Source organism: Stegostoma tigrinum, chromosome 30 (assembly GCF_030684315.1).
Source record: "Stegostoma tigrinum isolate sSteTig4 chromosome 30, sSteTig4.hap1, whole genome shotgun sequence".
NCBI classification, from domain to species: Eukaryota; Metazoa; Chordata; class Chondrichthyes; order Orectolobiformes; family Stegostomatidae; genus Stegostoma; species Stegostoma tigrinum.
Window position 1 is genome coordinate 10,012,327 of NC_081383.1, and position 21,462 is coordinate 10,033,788.

The 21,462-nt window shown below is 43.1% G+C and overlaps 1 protein-coding gene across 2 annotated transcripts in view; it reads right to left on the minus strand.

Moving 5' to 3' along the window:
* The window catches only part of LOC125465696 (ephrin-A5-like), a 367,296-nt gene that overhangs the window by 55,747 nt on the left and 290,087 nt on the right, over nt 1-21,462 (minus strand). For both annotated transcript variants that reach the window (XM_048559430.2, XM_059638445.1), the window contains exon 2: nt 7,621-7,913. In XM_048559430.2, the coding sequence (XP_048415387.1) occupies nt 7,621-7,913 (293 nt within the window). The remainder of the gene's footprint in view (nt 1-7,620; nt 7,914-21,462) is intronic.

The window sequence follows — 21,462 nt, forward strand, 5'->3', positions numbered from 1 at the left end:
CTTTTCCTATGGCAACATTCTTGATGCAAGACTGGATAGTCATAGTCATCTGGCTTAAGGAGTGCCCATCATCTGGCCCATGTCAGACACTGTCCTTGCATGGTATTCACACTGATTATTTCTATCAAGCAGGACTAGGACCTTTGGTTGCCCCCAACCAGCTCTGACTCCTGCACTCACTGATGTACACAAGTCCAGGATTATGTTGCTCTTGTTTTCAAATACTTAACCGGTATCACCACTCATCATCATTGTAGCCTCCTCCGGCACTGCAACCCTCTGAAATTTCTACAATCCTCCATTTCTGGTCTCTTGTGCATCTTGCACAGACAAGTTGGGCTGAATGGCCTGATTCTATGCTGTACCCATTCTGTATTGCCTGATTATAATCACTTCACCCCTTGGGGCCTTAAGCCGTTCAGACGGTAATGCTATCCAAGTACCAGATATTGATGCTGCTATAACATCATCTTCACCAACCACCTCAGATCAGCTAACCCTCAACAGGCTGCACTCAACCCCGTATCATCAAGTTCTGCACCTCAGTTCCACATTGAAATGAGCACACACTTACAAAACCATTTTTGTGGAAACTTGTCGCAAAATGTAAGGAGCGCATAGTTTGGCATTCGATCCTAAAATGGCTAATAAAAAGATCATTGTTTACATCAATTCAGTGGAAGGCTGTGGTGAAGTGGCAATGTCATTGGGTTAGTAATCAAGAATCCCAGTCTATAGCGTGGCATGGTCACTGAGTGATCAGCAATACTGTCTCACAGTACTAGGGACCTGGGTTCAATTCCACCCTCAGGTGACTGTCTGTGTGGAGTTTGTGCAATTGCACTATGTTTGCGTGGGTTTACTCTGGTTCCCATAATACAAAAATGTGCAGGTTAGGTGGATTGGCCATGGAAAATGCAGAGTTACAGAGATAGGGTAGGGGGCCTGGATGGGATGTTCTATGAAGGGTTGGTGTGAACTCCTTGGGATGAATGGCCTGCTTCGATGCTGTAGAGGTTCTATGAAGTCAATAGCAAACCAAACAAAAACTGTAAAATTTGCCACATACTTTCAGATATCCAATGCAGTCTGAACTTTATAGGTTAAACAAGCTTAACTTTTCTGGAGGTAGGACAGATTATTTTTCTTTCTGAAGGTGAAGGTTAGAAAATGGACAGAGCAGACTCAATGGGCCTAATGGCTTACTTCTGCTCCCATGCCTTCTGATCAAAAATGAGGAAGAAAGAGACAGAGGGAGAAATTCCATATTTTGTGGAAAGTTGGCAAGTATTTTACCAACTGGGGCATCAAATAGGATGAGGGTGTCACAGTCTAGGTCAGCATTTATTGAGAGTAGATGACACTTATGAATTAAACACCTTGCAGTGACTCTGAAGTCACATGTAGGCCAGACCAGGTAAGGATGGCAGTTTCCTTTCCTAAAGGACATTAGTGAACCAAATAGCTTTTTCTAACAATAAACACCAGTTTCACAATCATTGTTAGACTCTCGATTCCAGATTTCTTTAATTATTGGTTTCAAATCCTGTCATTACCTGATCCCTGGATTAACAATCCCGTGATAGTACCACTAGGCCATCACTTCCCCTTGACATTGTTCTAATGAAACTTTGATAGAAGCCACATAAGATGAAATTTCTCAAGTTTAGCGGGAACTGAATGCTAATTCTGACACATAGTGTTAGGCATTTTTAAAAATTTGTTGCATCATATCATCAACTTCTGGCTGGCTGCCATTTTTGTTATCTTGTTTTTAACACATTGCCATTCTTGTGTCTGAACACTGTTTTTTATGCGTGTATTTACAGCATAGTTCATCTTGCCGATATGCTGATCTACTCACTGTTATCGGTTGAATTTTGGAATCAAAAGGGTGGGCTACCCCAACTTGAGTTGCCAAGCCTCCAGGCCTGTTCTGGGGTCTTCAGGAACTAAAAATTCACAGAGTCATTGAGTCGCAGAGCATGGAAACAGGCCCTTCAGCCCAACCAGTCCATGTCGAACATAATCCCAAAACAAACTAGTCCCACCCGCCTGCAACTAGCCCATATCCCTCCACACCTTCCAATTCATGCACTTATCCAAATGTTTCAAATGTTGTGATTGTACCCACATTCACCAATTCCTCAGGATGTTCGTTACACACGTGAACCACCTCTGTGTAAAAATTTATCCCCATGTCTTTTTTAAATCTCTCTCCTCTCACCTTAAAAATGTGCCCCCTGCTCTTGAAATCCCCCTATTCTAGGGAATAGACACCTACCATTAATTCTATCTATACCCTCATTATTTTATAAACGTCTATAAGGTTGCCTCTAAACCGCCTATGCTCCAGTGGAAAAGTCTCCGCCTTTCTTTATAACTCAAACCTGTCATACCCAGCAAATTCTAGTAAATCTTTTCTGAACCCTCTCCAGCTTAATAATATCTGTCCCCCATAACCAAGCGACAAGAACGCAGGAAACTGAGTTTGGGAGAAACATTGTAGAGAGAACTAAAATAGTTTCTTATATAGTTTGTCTGATTTATTAATAATGAATATCTAATTGGCCTTGGTGGTAGGCTGCCAATGGCTAACCTCTGAAATGCTACTTAGTTAAGTCTAACCACATAAGTCTGCCACATGTAGACAAGACTTTCCTTCTCTTCCCTGAAGATCATTAACGAATCAGATAAGTTTGGTCAGCATTCATGAGATTAGCTTTTACATCCTGATGTATTAATTTATTCTAAATTCCTTTAGGTACTGAGATTTGAACTTGCATCATTTGACATTTAGTTTGGGCTTCCAAATTACTTGAGCAGTAAAATTACCCCTATGCTACTATATTCCGGATTAAACAGATGATATATTGGAGCAAACTATGCATCAAGTAGTTACATAGTCAAGTTAACATTGGTTCATGAAGTCAACACCTCGGGAATAATTGTCAAGGTAAAAGGTTTACAGAGTGAGAATGAGCAACAGGTTAAGACTACACGTGTGATAAAACACTCAATCAAAAGCTCTCGGCACTGGGATTAGTTTATGAAGCCAACATAATGGGAATGAATATTGGATTAAAAATTCCACATAGCAGTTGAGAACAATATGCAGTGGGCATCCACAACTGCAGGCAAAATTAGTTTAAGGGATCTCCACAATGGAAGTCAACAGTGCAATGACAATTGATGTTTGAATCAAAAATGTTTTCTATCTGAAAGGAACTTACACACTATTGCAGCTGATTCTGTTCCTGTACCTGTGACTAAAAGGTAAAGCACCAGTGTCCTACCAGGCCACAGGGCTGTTCTGTCATTAGAGAGAGAGAGAGATGACTGAGGGTGGTTCAACCTAAGTTTAACCTAATTTTAGTTGCTCATAGAAGTCACAAGCTTGGTATCTCTGAATTTCCCAAATTAACAGCTCCCTGGTTCAATTTCTTATTGAAACAAGCCAAAGCAGCATTAAGGAAGTATAGCAGCTGGGGTCCTCAGAATTGGCCTGACAACATCTACTGAGCCACTGTTGGAAATATGCAAGTATAAACAAATAATAAGCTGGACTCAGGCTTGGATGTGATCTCTTATTCAATCTTATAGCCCTCCAGCCTTCATTATAATGGTTTTAATATGGTCAATGACCAGTCAGGGAAGGAGTAGCAGACAGCACTGTGTAACATTAGCCCATTAAGCATTTCCTACCTCCTCAATCTTTACCACTAACTGAAACAAAAGTAGATCCCCATCACTAACTGCCTGACCTAGACATATCTCTTTGTTGTTATAGAGTCATAGTGTAATACAGCATGGAAGAAACCAACCCTTCAGTTTCTGGGTCCAAATCCTGGAATTCCTGAGCTATCACCTCGAGTACGAGGGCTGCAATGGCTTAAAGAGAATACCGGCCAATATATTCTGAACTACTGGCGACAGGCAATAAATGGAGGCGTACCAGAATCATGCTGACATGCTTTGCGTTGCAGCAAGGGAATTCACAGCAACAAAGAAATAAAAATAAGAGTGCATGTTTGTGTGTCATGCTTCTATGTATTGTGTACTGTGCACACCTAGTCTTATGTCCTCTCTCCAACTGAAGGTGCTGCAGCTTTCCCAACTTGGCATTTTTCACCTCTGTGGCAAAGCGGCAAATGTCAGAAAAATATTCAACCATTCAGGGAACCACAGCCCAGTCTAGTCCTGTCATAACCTTCATGTCTCCTCTTGAACTCTTTCCATCACCTACTGCTACATAAGAAAACTGGGGAGCTTTTCTCTTCCATTGTGCCTCTGTAAAACAGAAGGAGGTCAATTCAAGCAGGTACCTCATCTGGCTCAATGCAGTCTTCTTTTAATGCAATGCTTTAATAATGTGCCAAAATTGCCTTGAAGTTTATTTCGTGAATTGTTTAGACTGAAATCTACAATTCAAATGTCTTCATTTTATTTTCATTGCCCTAGCAGTAAGTGCTGGCCCTCGCGAATGCAAGATTACCACCATAAAATTTTGATGTGATTTTGTACTTCTGTAGTGACATTTCTGACAGGCCCTCACTCATCACTTTAATTATCAGGCCTCTGCATATGTTGTGACAATACCTAAATTTCTGTCATGGTATCACTGCTCCATATTATAGCCAAGTGCTGGGTATTCTGGTGTGGTTCCTCTCCCCTCCATTTTCTGCTGTGAATCTGTACTCTTTAACCCCTGGCAGGGGTTCATACAGAGGGTGCTAATGAGTGTGGTCATAACTTCAGGTTTCTCTTTTAGTCTGTTGGAATAAAAGCTTACTTTTCCTGGACATTCTTTTGAGCCAGTCCAGCAGAAAACCTCTCCAGGGCATTGCGTCAGAAAAGTGAGGGAGAAAGAGACAGTGAAATTTTAAAAGAAGCAGTGGAGAAAGTGTTTCAGAAAATATTCATAACTTCAGTTAATTTGAGAGCCAGACATTGGTAAGGCCATATTTGCATTACTGTGTATTATTCTGGTTGCTCTGCGATGTTATTAAACTGGAAAGGGTGCATAAACAGATTTACAAGGATGTTACCGAGTCTGGAAGGTTTGAGTTATAAAGAAAGGCTGGATAGGCTGGGCAAATTTTCCCCTGGAACGTCAAAGGCTGACAGGTAACCTGATAGATGTTTATAAAATCATCAGGGCTTAGATAATGTAAATAGCAAAAGTCTTTTCCCCATAGTGGAGGAGTCCAAAACTGGAGGGTATAGGCTTAAGGTGAGAGGGGAAAGATTTAAAAGGGATCTAAGGGGCAACTTTTTCACACAGTGGGTGGTGCATATATGGAACGAGCTGCCAGAGGCAGGTACAATTACAATGTTTAAAAGACACTTGGATAGATACATGGATAGGAAAGTTTTACGGGGGTATGGGCAAAATACAGGCAAATGGGACTGGTTCAGTGTAGGAAACCTGGTTGGTATGGACGTGTTGGAACAAGGGTCTGTCTCCATGCTGTATGGCTCGATGACTGTCTTGGCTTTCCTCAACTTAATCAATAAAATTAGGTAAAAAGTCTTTTGAGTGGAATTAAAACTGATGAATGGAGAATGAAATGCCTTGGCAGCTTTATCCCCCATTCCCATTATTCCATACTGCCTTCTCTGGCTTCTCCCTCATTTTATTCCTCTTTCTCTTCACACGCCAATCCCCTCACTCAACCCCTTTCCCTCTCCTCCTCAATTCTTCCCTTCCCTCAAAGCCAACACCCACAATCCTACTCCTCATTTCTCCGTGCAGTTCCACCCCTGCTTTGAACCTCCACTCCCGCAATCCCCATAGCACACTATCTCTCCCACCTCCACTTCCCTCTCCCTCCTTTATCTGATCCTCTCACACTCTTCTCACCTTTTATTCCCAGAGATCAGTGATTTCTCATCGCTCACCAGCACCCCCAGCATCCACTTTCTATCTTCATCCCTCTGTGCCGCTCCCACAGTCACTCAGACATCCCCAGTTCTCCAATCTCACCCCTGGCCTCTTCGCAGTCTTCACAACAGGAAGACCAAAGTCATTGAAGAAGTAGATTGACTGAAGTATTTGTCTCTCTTGATTCTCTCTGCCAGCTTGGGGAAGAGATGCTTTGTAAACACAGGATGAAACTGAAAGTGCTCTGGCACATTCGGCAAGGAAGCTAAAAATATTGAATCATCAGAGATCTTTTGTGTAACAAATTCAAAGATTACATTGCCAACAGGTTCCTTTCGTGATGAAATTGGTTTGGACCTAGCTGAATGAGAGCTCAAAACATTCCTGGATTACTAATAAGGGAAGAGGAGATAATCAATAGTAATTATTACGAGTGTATCTAGAAAATCGAATGAATACATGGATTCACACTGTTTAATTGTTTTATTTGATCAACCTTTCAGCCTGCAGGCAAATGAGACTTATCTTTTTATTTATTTGTGTTCTCAAGCTGAGTTTTGCTATGGATTTATAAGAGTGTGGCTCCCTGGCTCCTATAAGACAGAAGGGAAGCCAGTGCACAGAGTGGACCTGTCTACAATACTTTGTCTCCCTTTAAATAAACAAGGGCCAGAAAATGCCTCATAATTGGAAAGGTAACAACTCTAAAACTGGCTTGCTGGCCGCCCCGTTTTGAATCTTTAATCAGTTAGAAAGGAGATGCAGGTCTCTATTGATTAAAAAGTTAGCATACCTCCTCTTTCCCATTACAAGTGAGGAAGGAGCTGAGCTACGAAAGCAAGTGTTTTCAAATAAACCTGTTGGACTATAACCTGGTGTCCTATGATTTTTGACCTTGTCCACCCTAGTCCAACACTGGAAACTCCACATCACAAGTGGAAGCACCTCTTTCTGATTAAGGCTCTGTACCTTCATTTTGTTTCCTATCTTTCCATCGCTCCTTATCTCTCATACTGTGGCGTAATTCCGCGGACCCAGCTAGTCCTCCTCAGTATCCTGCTCAAACGGCCATGGCCCAATGTATATGCCAGGTTGTTTTGGGTGGGCATTGCGGGAAATGCATTGAGCACCTGGAACAAACCATGCACTGATCCAACATCCACATAAGAGGATATTCCAACAGAAACAACAGGTATTGCCGGACAACCAGCTTTCTTGGACATTAGTCCACCCCACCCTCCCACACATAGCACAGCAGATTGCCTGCGTGTAATCCATAATTGAATAGCAGGGAGGTTGGCTTGAGTGACATGACAGTGGATGGCTAATGCTTATGGATCCTAGAGAGGGAAGAAGTTAGTGCACTCACAGGGTGAGAAGCAGAAAAGAGGATGGAAAAAATACTGTCAAAAACTTAATTCAAATTATCCACTGATTCCCTTTGAATACAACAATAGGCATGCATAATGAAGGCCATTCAGCCCATCATTCTCAATGTTTAATTAAAGTCCTTCTATCAAAGCTTTTCGGGCCTCTTGAATAATTTCAGTATTTCTGTCTCCACTGCTCTACCTGGGGACTATTCAGAGCCTGACTTGCTTGTTTGCAGATGTCCTGCCTGACCTCAGTAATTTTCCTTTTTTTTTACCAGTTTCACCTCTTTGCTGTGGCCAAGATTTTGAAATAAGCACTATATGTTAACCTCCTCTTGCGGTGTACCTTTGCAGTGTACTCACATATATAATAATACTCATTTCCAGGTCGAAACTCAAAGCCCAGAGAAAATGGCGTGAAGAGCTGGAACTTCTCGGAGAACTTCAGTGGGCCGTTTGGTGTGCGCGGCCTATTGCATTCCCATCGCTTGAAGCCATTGTTCTTGTGGTCACAGCTTCTGTAGCCATCAAAATTCACCATGTAGAGAATGTAGCTCTCTGTCTTCTCCTCTGGCACGGAGTCATCATAGTGGGGGCAGTAGATATCAAGGTAGTCATTAATGCAGACATCGACTGTATAGTCCCCTCTGTGAAACCTAAAATTCAGAAAGACAATTCAACAACCAGAATGAATTGAATGAAAAACCGCACAACTATTAAAGTAAAACCATGAAACTTTTGAGTCTTTCAGCCCTCTCAATGGACCCCAGTCTCTATCGAATGGTTCAGTGGGTTGTATTTTTGCCTCTCGGTCAAATTGTCATTTTGATTCGCACCTCAAAGCCATGAGGTCAAAAGGTAGCATGATTGTGCACCTCCCAGTGTAATACTAAGGGAGTGTTGCACTGTCAAAGTAGTGGTGTGCTTCAGATGCATTGCAATGATGCTCTATCTGCCCTCTCAGATTAATGCTATTGATCCCATGGCCCTTTTTTACAAAACAGCAGCGAAGCTGTCCTGGGACAATATTTATCAACCAACTGACCCCATTAAAATACATTCTCACAACATGGCCTCAATACTGTCTGTGAGACATTGCTGTGAGCAAAATGCATGCCAAACGATCATACTTCAAAATGTGCTGAACTGCACAAGTGATTTAGAGACCCTGGGTAATTTTCTGGGGACATGGGTACACATCTCACCAGAGCAAGACGAAGCAAGTCAATAGAAAAAAAAGAATATTATCATTTATTCTGAGGGGAATTAAATACAAAAGTAGGGAGTTTATGCTTCAGTCACATTGGCCATTGGAGAGACCACAATAGTAAGACTGTGTACAGTATTGCCCTCTCTACTTAAATAAGGATGTAAATGCACTAGAGAATAGTTGATGGAAAGTTTACGAGGCTACAACCAGGAATGGCCAGGTTATTTTGAGGAAAGAGTAAACAGACTAGGCTTGTATCAGCTGGACTTTAGAAGAGTAAGAGGAGACTTTATTGAAAAAAGTGAGATCCTGAAGTTCTTAACAGGTTAGAAATGTAGATGATGTTTTGTTTTGATGAGATAACATACAACGAGAAATCTCTGTTCATAGGAGTCACCTGTTCAAAACAAAGATTAGGCTTTTCTTTTTCTCTCAGAGGGTATGTGCCTTTTGAATCTCTTTTTCTGAAAATATGGTAAAAGCAGAGTCCTTGAATGTTTTAAGGCAGAGGTAGAATCCTTACAGTGTAGAAGCAGGCCATCCAGCCCATCAGGTCCACACCACCCCTCCAAAGGGCATCCCGTCCTGACTCACCCCTTATTTTATCCCTGTATTTCCCACCCTAGATACTATGGGCAGCTTAGAATAGCCAATCCACCTAACCTTGACTTCTTTGGACAGTGGGAGGAAACCAGAGCACCCAGAGGAAACCCACACAGACACGGGGAGAATGTGCACACAGACAGTCACCCAAGGCTGGAATCAAACCCGGGTCCCTGACGCTGTGAGGCAGCTGTACTGAGGACTGGGCCACCATGCTCAGTGTAGTTAGAGTCTTCTTAAGCAAGGGGTTGAAAGTTTAACAGGGTTAGGCAGAAATGTGGATTTGAGAATTCAATCACTTCAGCCATGGTCTTATTGAATGTCAGGGCAGGGTTGAGGGGCTGAAAGGCCTAAATATACTCGCCCTTCATCTGTTTGTATGGACACAGATTTAATAGTGACCTTCAAAAAGGCACGAGATAAATTATTGAAGGAGAAAAATGAAATAAAAGGCTTATTCTTCACAACAGCCAACTTAGGGCTGAATGTCCTCCATCTGCTTTGCACCATTCTATGACCTTGCTAACTGAGGGATTCAGAGGCCAAAGCTGGCTTGCTCCAGCAGTGAATCTAGTAAAGAGGTCGATTCATCTTTACAGATGAGTAGACCTGACAAGGTAAAACCATTAATTAACATGCAGCATCTGAACCCAGTATGTTATTCTTTAAACTATCTCTTGTGTATTAAATATAACTCTCCAGGCATCTGATGCCTACTTAAGCACATGTTCATTGACAATTTTACAGCTTTCTTGTTGGGACAATAGGTGGCTGAAACAAAGAAAATAGGTTCAGGAGTGGGTCATTCAGCCCTTCGAGCCTGCACCACCATTCAATATGATCATGGCTCATTATGCAATTCCAGTATCCCACTCCCGCTAAAGATAGAAGCAATTGCATTTAATGAAAGAAGAGCCAGAGAGTGAGTGGGAGTAGAGTCAGGCAAGGTTACATACATATTATTACATCAGGCACAGACTCTGTGAATACATATGGTTTAGCCTCCATTGGGTTTGAAGAGGTGGGTCAAGTTTACGTCTCTATTTTAGCTCCTGGCAGAGAAACTAGATCCCAGCACAATGCAAGCATCTTGCTTCTCCAGCTTTGTTTCCGGTTGCTGCAACCGTCTCCCAATTACAAACTCAAGGCCAATAGGTCACAAAGAGGCTATTCTTATACAAGTCAATTAGCGGGCACCAGATGTGAAGGGTAATATTGGAAGCAAACTGATTGAAGACGGAATAAATGATGTGACAAGAGTCTCCCAGTGTTGTCCAAAAACCAGGTGGAAATGGTGGGTGAGCACTGGAGTGCCAGCTGTGGGATATGGGCACATTTTGCATCAAGCTCAATTAATTTCTTCCGATGGGACGCCCCAGTACATGTGCAGTCATTAGGGATTTCAGTACAGAGTTTTAATATATCACATTGATGCTTTCACCAGATCAAAGCATTTGCAAGCTGCTAATGTTAAAAGGCAGCTGTCTTTATCACACTGTTTGGCAAAACCTTGTCTCATTTGTTTCCAAACACATGGCCAGAGGGCATAAACTATTCACAAATGCATCATGCATTACCTGAATGACATTAACACTCTGACTCCTTTTCTCCTGCAATCGGTTTTGTAAAAGTTTCCTTACAGCAAATACAAAAAAGGAGTATGCTGGCGTTCAGCTGAATTGAGGTGTCAAATGATTATTAAATATCCTATGTGCCAGGCCTGGCTCAGTTGAGAGGACCTGCTGTCTACCTCCACAAGGCAGTGTGTTCAGGGCACCACCCCTGATGTTTGACCCCAAAATCCAACCTAACACTTCAACGTAGTGCCGAGGGAATGCTGCCTTTGGCGGAGTTGCTGCCATCCAGATGCAATGTTAAATTAAGACACCAGCTTATTGACGATTTTACAGCTTTCTTGTTGGGACAATAGGTGGCTGAAACAAAGAAAATAGGTTCAGGAGTGGGTCATTCAGCCCTTCGAGCCTGCACCACCATTCAATATGATCATGGTTCATCATGCAATTCCAGTATCCCACTCCCGCTAAAGATAGAAGCAATTGCATTTAGTGAAAGAAGAGCCAGGGAGTGAGTGGGAGTAGAGTCAGGCAAAGTTACATACATCAGGCACAGACTGTGAATACATATGGTTTAGCCTCCATTGAGTTTGAACAGGTGGGTCAAGTTTATGTTAACAAAGTGTGAAGCTGGATGAACACAGCAGGCCAAGCAGCATCTCAGGAGCACAAAAGCTGATGTTTCGGGCCTAGACCCTTCATCAGAGATTAAGCATTCCCTCGGCACTACCCTGAAGTGTTAGGTTGGACTTTGAGGTCAAACATCTGGGGTGGTGGCCTGGCACATAGGATATTTAATAATCGTGCTCTCTGATGAAGGGTCTAGGCCCGAAACGTCAGCTTTTGTGCTTCTAAGATGCTGCTTGGCCTGCTGTGTTCATCCAGCTTCACACTTTGTTATCTTGGATTCTCCAGCATCTGCAGTTCCCATTATCACTGGGTCAAGTTTACGTCTTTATTTTAGCTCCTGGCAGAGAAACTAGATCCCAGCACAATGCAAGCGTAGAATCATTGAGGTATACAGCATAGAACCAGGCCCTTTGGCCCAATTCGTTTATGCCAACCAGATCTCCTAACCTGAACTTGTCCCGTTTACACCTCTAAAACTTTTTTATCCATGGGCCTATCCAAACTTGTAATTAGCAGAAATCATCCACAGTATTATTCTGAAGAGGAACTGGAAAGATATGTTGCAGTGCCCTGGCTAATATTTACTCCACAAACGGAAGTGGAGCTGTTTTGGGAGCTCTCACAACATGCAAATCAGCTTCTGTTGTTTCCTACATCACAACAATGTCATCACCATGGTCAGACAGATGGAGACGTGTGGTGAAAATACACAATCCTGATTGGACGTCATCCTCCAATCAAGGGACAGCTGACGACCATGCCAACAGTGACTGCAGTTCGTTGGTTATGAAACACTTTGGCTCATGCAAGACACAAGATAAATAAACACAATACTTCTGTTCCTTTTTTTGTAAATCAACACAAATCTGTTTTGAGCTTCTTGCTGCTGAGGTCAAAAGTTTTTTGAGTTACTTTATCTCCGTCAGGCATTTAGCGCTGTCGGTTCTCAATTAAATCCACAGGCTTAACCAATGTAAATCCGGGACAGTAACAAATTGCTTTGTCATTGTGAGGATCAGCCGCTTCAATGTGTTTCAATTTTCCATTGTCTTTGATTTCTTTTTTAAGTTCCACTCCTCTGGTTTACAAAGGGCATATGTTATTGGAACATATTAGGCTAAGCTAGGCCTGTTTCCTCTCACCACTACCTTCTCAAGGGCAGCCAGGGATTGGTAATAAATGCTGGCCGGCTAGTGACTCTACGAACCACAATAAAAAAGTTTAGGAGAATCAGAGGTGGAGTAATTGGAACAAAAAAGATTCTGAGGGGATGTGACCAGGTGGATGTTGAAAAGACGGTGCCTCTTGTGGGAAAATCTAGAAACAGAGGTTAATGTTTAAAAATAAGGGGGCACCCATTTACAACAGATAGGAGGAGACTTTTTTTTCCTGAGATTTCTGATTTTTTGGAATTCCCTTCCTCAAAAGGCAGTGGGTGGAGCACCTTTAAATATTTTTAAGGCAGAGGTATATAAATTGCTGATTACCAAGAGAACAAAGGATTGTCAGGAACATGCAAAAATGTAGAGTTGAGGTTAAAATCGGACCAGCTGTGATATTATTGAATGGCTCAAAGGGCAGAGTGGTCTACTCTTCTGAGGAATGGTTGCTGGACCTGAAACGTTAACCCTGATTTCTCTCCACAGATGCTGCCAGACCTGCTGAGAATCTCCAGCAATTTCTGTTTTTGTTTCTGATTACCAGCATCTGCAGTTCTTTCAGATCTTGTTCGTTGTTTGTATGTGCAACCTGAACAGACCATTCAACAAACTGAATCTGTGCTAACCGTAACCCACACTTATTCCCTGCCATTCAGCTCACGTGAGCTGGCACACCTCCCTTAAACATCAGTAGGAGTGAGATAAGACTCTTAAGTAGATCAATGTTGCATAGTTAATGGCCCCAAGGGCAATGATGTGAGAAAGTCATCCATAGGCCTTCCTGCCAAAGACATAACTGGGGTAGAGAAGGAAAAATGACAGGGTTCCAGCCTGCAAACCCCCATCATCTCCCCCCTGACCCACACACACACACACACACACACACACACACACACACACACACACACACACACACAGCCCACTGCGCAGGATGGTAGAAAATTGTGACCACTGTCAAATAATCTATTGACAGTCACGGCATGGACATTGTCCATTTCGGTGAGCTGCTGCAGGAGTTCCAAGAAGAAAACTCAAATGGTTAAAAAAAAAACCCAGTCACACTTGGAAATGAACGTCCTGTTGTCATGAAGTTCCATTTTGAAGACTGTTTCATAACAAGTTGGAGCAGTATGTCTGGTTCGTCAGTTTCATGAGATTTTCCAAAGTGCTTTCAGGAGGGCAAGGGAGAAAAAGGATGGTGAGTTAAAAAAAATGCTAACGTGTCTGTGTCAGATCTATCATTGTGAAGCAATGCCAACATTGTGGTTGACTGGGAACAAGTGTTACATTACTGAACAAACAAAGGCGCAAACCACTGAGAGCAGTGGTTACATGGTCATTTGCAAAATGCATTACAGCAAACCACAAGGAAAACACATGGTTGAGGCATTCGCATTTAGCAGTCTGGCCATCTGCAAATGGCCATGCAAAACTATCCATTCGACAGTTCCGTGCTGCACCCTCTAAATTGTCACTGAATGTGTTTAAACACAATTTGTAAAGTGCACTGAAATTACAATACGGATACAAGTCATTTAGCCCAAACGGTGAGTGCTGTGCTGGTGCTTATGTCCTTGCTCCATTCAGGATCATCAAACCATATCAGAGTAATGCTCCGTAAGTTTAATCAGTTGTGTACTTGTCTAGATTCCTTCTAAATACATCTATACCTTTTACCTCAACCACTCCCTGCAAGTTCCACATTCTAACCACTTTCTGGATAAATTTCTTCTGGAGTTACTAGTGACTGTATAAACAGTTATTTTTAAATTCAGAGCTCCATCTGATTTCTCTACCATTGGGATCAATTGGTGACTGCCACCCAGTTCCTCCCTTGTCCCCAACCCAGCAGGCAAGTTCCCCTGGTTTTGCAGTCGGGAAACTAGGCAAATAATCAGGGAGGTGGCTAGCTAGCACACTTAAATGGCCATTAATTACCCACTTGAGGGTCTTAGTAGATGTGTTAAGAAGGGTCAACCATGAGTCTTCCAACCTGGAGCTCAGTTAGTGAGATGATGCAAACAGGGCGTGTTTCCCTCCAGGTTCAACTCACCCTCGTCTTGTGAAGGCATGGAAGTCACAACCTGACGTACCGTCAGAAACAAACTCACCTTCCAGGTGGAGCCTGAGCACTGATGGTTGCCTCTCATTGCAGGCCAAACCTGTCAAGAGTGGGGACTGGGAACTAAAAGAGGCCCAAATGCGATAGGGTTAGCCTTTTAGGTTTTCACTTTAGGCAACCCCTTTTGGATCTGAGCCGTGCTCTGGACTCCATCTTCAGGCCTCCCCTTTTCATAGACAATGCCGCTCGCCAGATTGTGACCATTGGACTTTTTCAAAAGAGGCCCAAACCCCCACCTCACACATACACACGCCTCCACACCATTGATATCGAATTGCCACGCATCGATGATATGGGTTCCCAGTTGTGGCTTCCTACCACAGAACTCTTGCTCTCTCTTAGATAGTCCCTTGAAATCAGGGTGACCATTCTCCATTTTGAGGTTGTGGTTCCTGAGGTGACTGAACATGTCGGTACTGGATCCACACACTCTGCCCGGGGCAGGTGGTGTTTGAAGTGTTAGGTGGGTGGGTTGGTCCTTCCTCCATTTCCACCTGGCTTACAAAGAACAAAAAGAACAAAGAACATTACAGCACAGGAACAGGCCCTTCGGCCCTCCAAGGCTGCGCCGATCAAGATCCTCTGTCTAACCTGTCATCTATTTTCTAACAGTCTGTGTCCATTTGCTCTCTGCCCATCCATGTGCCTGTCCTATTCTCCTATCTTGCCTGCCAGAGCTACTGACTGATCTCCCAGTCATGGAGTCACATTGGCACAGATGCTGGCTTCCTACACAATTCAGTCAGCCTCATTCCCCCAATCTATCCTTGTAGCCAGCAAGTTTATTTTCTTCAAATGCTCAATTTTATTTGGAAATCATTGATCGTTTTTACTTCTGGCAGTCTCATGGACAATGAGTTCCAGGTAAGTACCACTGCTTGTGTAAAATCTTTCTACATTTGCACCTGGATCTCTTAGTTAAATTAGAGTGCCCCCCGCCCAACCCGCCCCAACAGACCAAAGTGGATGTTGGTTGCCCAAGTAGGTCATTAGGGAAATTCTTTCTGAGCTGTGTGGCTGCACACTGTGCCACTCCACCATGCACAGTGATCGGCATTGGCACGCCAATTACAGCTTTGCCTTCTGTAAGTCTCTGCCATTTGGAGGCCCATGCAGCTGCATAGAAAATGAGAATGAGTGCTGGTCACAAGCTGAATTTCATCAGTCGCGAGCTTTGAGAGAGAAATAGCCATCATAACCAAGTTGTCACGTGCATCAGCTCTCATTGTTCTCACTGAGGGGGTTGCAATGATGTTCAAGCTTTGGAACTAGGTCACAAAGGGAAAAATAAGTTTCCTTCAACCTCATCTGCCAACTGGCACAGCGTTGTTTCGGCTACTTCACACAAATCTGAAAACAGATTCTATCAAATCACACTTCAACTTCCTTTGCTTCAAGGAGAACAGCCCCAGACACTTTAACTTCACCTTGAACAGTAGCAAAACAATCTCCCATCACCACAATTATTGTGGTACATCTCTCCATTCTGTCACTATCCACACTTCCTTCCCAAAGTGAGGTGACCAGAACTGGATGTAAGACTCTAGTTCTGGGCTGTCTACTGCTTCATTGAAGTCCGACAATTTCTTTCTACTTTTGTACTCAATATCCTCCATTTATGAAGCAACTCCAAAACAAACCTTAGATGGGGCCTGGATGGAGTGGGGGAATTTCCAAATATTGTAGTTCTTCCCCATTTTGTTTGAACAATCCTGATTGTTAGTTATACAAGGGTCACAGACAGGACAAATGGCTGTACTTATACAGTCTCTACACATCCAATCTGTTAATGAAACATCTATTCACTTTCCAATTGGCACACAAAGGCTGTGGGTTGAGTGACCTTTTACTTTCATTCGTAAGATGAGGACACCACTGGCTGGGTCAGCATTTATTGCCCATCCCTAATTGCCCAGAGGGCAGTTAAGAGTTAACCATATTACAGTGGGTTTAGAGTGACATGGAGGCCAGATCAGGTAAGGATGGCAGTTCCCTCCCTAATGGGGCATTAGTGAACTAGATAGGTTTTCCAAGAACCACCCCCAAGAATTATCGCAGCCATCATTGCACGCTTAAATCCAGATTTTTACTGAATTCAAATAGCATCATCACTATTGTGGGATTCGAAATGAGGTACCTGGAACATTACCTGAGGCTCTGCATTAAAAGTCTAATGCTAATACCATTCGGCCATCACCTCCACTGTGGCAAAAACGGGTGGAGGTCAGAGGTTATGATGCCACACCATTCAAACAACGCTGGCAGCCCCACCTACCAAGAGCTGGGGAGGTGATGAATGCAGGAGAGATTTTAAAAAAGGATTCCATCTACAAAGAGTCTCCTGTAATTTATTCATCCACACATATATTAACATCAAGGAAGATTGGCAACTGCAGAAACATAATTGGATTACAGGATCAACGAGGCACCCCAAACAGCTGTCAAATTCTCCAACAAGAAGAAAAGATTGCAAGCTAATGCAGTTAATTCCCTCTGTGTGACTATACATCGTGCTCTTTGGCATTGGTGATGCAAAGCATTTCTGTAAACACAGGTCTACTTAGTCGGCCAAGGCACAGTTTGTTACAGAGTGCATTCTGATCATGTAATTTTTTTTTAAAGAAAACGTATTATTTTGCTCTGTTAATACCAGGTTGGCAGATCCACTCACCCTTCTACATATTTCCAGAATCTCAACAGTACAGATACAGGCCATTTCGCCCATTGAGTCTGCACCAACCCTCTGAAGAGTATCCTACCCAGACCCACCCCATCCCAGTGACCCTGCACTTACCATATCTAATCCTCCCAGCCTGTCCATCTATGGACACTACAGGACAATTTTAGCATGGCTAAGCTACCTAACCCGCACATGTTTAGATTGTAGGAGGAACCCAGAACACCTGGAAGAAACCCACACAGACACGGGGAGAACATGCAAACTCCACACAAAAATTGCCCAAGGCTAGAATCAAACCCAAATCCCTGGTGATCTGAGACAACAGTGCAAACCAAAGCCATTGTCCGACCCTAAGTTGGAGGTATGCAGAAGTGCAATACATGGTAACTTTCATTTTCAGGGAGTGGATCAGCCACTCATTGACTGAAACATAGAAGAAAAATAGTTGGGCAATGTGAATAGTGAGGAATCCACTGCTTTCCACCTACGAACATTTGGTTTGTATGGTCTTCCCACTGGTATGTCTCATACAACCAGATGTTGGCCTATGTCACAATCTACACTGTAACTTTAAATAGGTCCTTGGCTCACAGGGCTTTTTTATTCATTCATGGGCTGGAGGCATTGCCGGCTGGACCAGCATTTATTGCCCATTCCTAGTTGCCCTAGAGGAGGTGGTGCTGAGCTGTCTTGTTGAACCACTACGGTCCTTGAAATATAGAGACACCCTGCTGTTAGACAGGGAGTTACAGAATTATGATCCAGCAGCTACGAAGAAATCGCATTATATTTTCAAGTCAGGGCAATGTGTGGCTTGGAGGGGAACTTTCAAGTTGTGGTGTTCCCATGCGAGCTGGGTGTTCAGATGAGAAATAGATCAATGTTTTATTCCCCAACATTGAAAAATAAAGATCAGCCAATTTTCATGCTATTCGCTTCATTTCATTGGCTTACAAGAAAACAAAGTGTACATAGCGAAATGGAGAGGGCAGTCTATCCCTTGGTTTCCAATAAAGCTAGGAGTTGGCTGCATATGAGCAATGTTGACTGGTCTTTGTCATTGAACATTAAATTGACTTGGGGTTAATAGCCCATTCTGCTCCATGCCATGTAGGATCAAAACTTTGCTCTCAGAATTTAAGTACCTCATCTCGACCAGCATTTCAGTGCAGATGTAAGTATATTGTCAGATGTTCAATTCCCTGAATGGGATATTAAACTAAGGAATCTTTAATGTTCTGACAAAAGGTTATCAACCAGAAATAGTTGCCTTCTCCATAGATCCACCAGTCCTGCTGAGTGTTCCCAGCACTTTCTGTTTTGATTCCAGTTTTCCAACATTGCAGTCTTTTGCTTGTGTGTGTTTTTTGTTAACATCTGCCAATTCGGGCGAACTTTAATGATCTCAGGGCACTGTTTGGAAACGTTTTCCTGGCATCTTCAATAACATGCCTCCCTCACCAACAACACCAAAAGGAATTTTAATGATAATTATCTTCTTTGTGGGGCTTTGCAGTGCACAGATTGGCTGCTGTGCTCACTACATAGCAAATGCTAACTGCAATCCAGCAGCAAGTAATTGGACGTGAGCCTGCTGGGACATCCTGAGGACATGCCATGCATGCAAGTTCTTTCTACTCCCCCCGTCTCCACCAATGCCCCTCTCCCTTCCTCAAGGCAGCAGACTCTTTGATGCTTTTGTAAAGACAGTTCAAATTCAGAATTCCCCAAGTGGGAAATCCCAGACGCAAAGCTCATTCTGCAGCGCAGCATTACACATGAGGGGAGACCCTGAAGGCCAGCACACTTTAAACACTGTGTCCTTTCAATGCATTGACCTCTATTCATTATTTTAAATGCAGCACAGTTATCCTCTTGAAGCCCTCGATTATGATCAAAAGCTTTGTCAAACGAACATTGGGGCTTGCGGTAACTACAGCAAGCAATACCTCATTAGCTATGCACTCTGCCAATAAAGTTTGCATATTCAGTTTGGGAGCACTCTTTCTTTTGTGTGCGAAGTAAATGACAAATAAATGAGAATAAATCATCAAATTACAATTTTACAGTAAATCACCTGAAAACAGAACTACCTGCTTTCACAGGTTTATTTAAAAAGAGATTCTCTTGGGAGGTTGAATTATTCAATCAGGCCATTCAATTCTCATTGCTGACATTTTAATTAGGCATGGGAAGAGTTAAGTCATCCAAGATCGATAATAGACGCTTAGTTAAGGTGGGGAGGGAAATGTGTTTCTGGTTGAGATAGGACTTCTGCTGTGAGCCCATCAATGGTTCCACAAGAATCACTGAACGACAGCATGGCTCTCAATCAACACCTAGTGTCAGCATAAAGGTAGAAGGCAATTCAGGCTTATGGTCCTGGGAAGTCCTACTTAACCATACCATGCATGTACTGAGATAACAAGGTGTAGAGCTGGATGAACACAGCAGGCCAAGCAGCATCAGAGGAGCAGGAAGGCTGACATTTCAGGTCTACAACCTTCTTCAGAAATGGGGGAGGCAAAGGGGAAGGGTATTTTGAAATAAATAGGGAGAGAGAGGGAGGCGAATAGAAGATGGATAAAGGAGAAGATAGGTGGAGGGGAAACAGACAGGTCAAAGGGGCGGGGATGGAGTCAGTAAAGGCGAGTGTAGGTGGGGAGTTAGGGAGGGGATAGGTCAGTCCAGGGAGGATGGACAAGTCAAGGAGGTGGGATGAGGCTGGCAGGGAGGAGATAGGGATGGGGCTTGAGGTGGGAGGAGTGGATGGGTGGGAAGAAGGACAGGTTAGGAAGGCGGGGACGAGCTGGGCTGGTTTTGGGATGTGGTTGGGGGAGAGGCGATTTTGAAGCTCGTGAAGTCCACATTTATACCACTGGGCTGCAGGGTTCCCAAGCAAAATATCCCACTATCCATGCATGTACTGATGGTGCTTTGGGGACAATGACAGTTGGGTAGTAAATACTGGTCTTGCCAACGATAAAAGGTAAAATCAACTATACTCCTGCTCTCTCATTGGGAAAGGGACAGACATATTTGGTGGTGGTGGCTCTCATACCTCAACTGAGGGGAAAGACTGAGAAAGAGAGTCTCTCATGCAAAACTCAACTGATTTGGGAATTGAAAACACACTGATGGTATTTCTATACGTATATTACAAACCAATCACCCAGGTAACTGAGCTAACCAACCCCAATTTGCCAGTGATACCCACATGCTGAAGTGGAATTAGCAGAATATGGAGTCCAGTGCACTTGGGAGTAGATAGCGTATCTCTGGTAATCATCAAAAGCAGCATTGTTCTTACAATTAATTCCACTGGATTGTTTTGCTGTAGAAACAAAAGCAGGTGAGGTGGGCACAGTAGGTGTTCCACAGCATCTTTTGCCCACCAAAGATGCCCACAGATAGAAACGTTTGAGAGCCATTGGTCTAAACAGCAATGTGCATGGGCCTTATATTTGGGTGAGGGTTAACTTTGTGGAATTATGGTAGTTCGACAAGAGAATATACAATCCTGACTGACCTTTGAAAATGACTTATTTTTCTTTTTTGAAAAAATATATTCTTTCTGTCTGAGACAAGTACTTTGAGAAAATACATGTCTTGTTTCTGACCCTTAACCAGCCAATTCCTACCCTGCAATGAGAAAAAAAGAGAGAAACATTTCCAGGAATTTCAATGGAAGCCAAACATGAATAAGGCACGCCGCAAGTTCCTGTTAGCCTTTTGGGTCAGCTCTTCTACTTACATGCAACTGCCTTTCTATTCAACAGTAACTTTTAACCCAGAGAAGTCCTTGGTGAAGATACAGACGTCTGCACAATGAATGATGCCGGGGTTTGTTACCCCAAGGGGGCGAGTAGGCCTCTGCTGAACCACAGCTCATTTTCGCAGGGCTGTCTGCTCATGAACCTTGACTAGGAAAACACTGAAAGACGTCTTTTTCCACCGAATAAAGTCTACAGTCCAGCTGGCGAACTCCATCCCACTCACTTTCAAACAATATGTCATTGGCAGATATTCGCTCGGTAATAAATCAATTCCAGCTGGCTAATGATGGAGCAATTATTTACAAAGCAGTTTTTTCCTCAAGGGCTTTACTTGCACGTACCTGTAATTGTCTGTCTGTCTGTTTATACAGACCTAGAACTTCCGCAGCACCCTTGCCGGAAATCAGACAAAACAGCGTAAAAGATCAAGAAATTTGAAGTGCAAGTTAT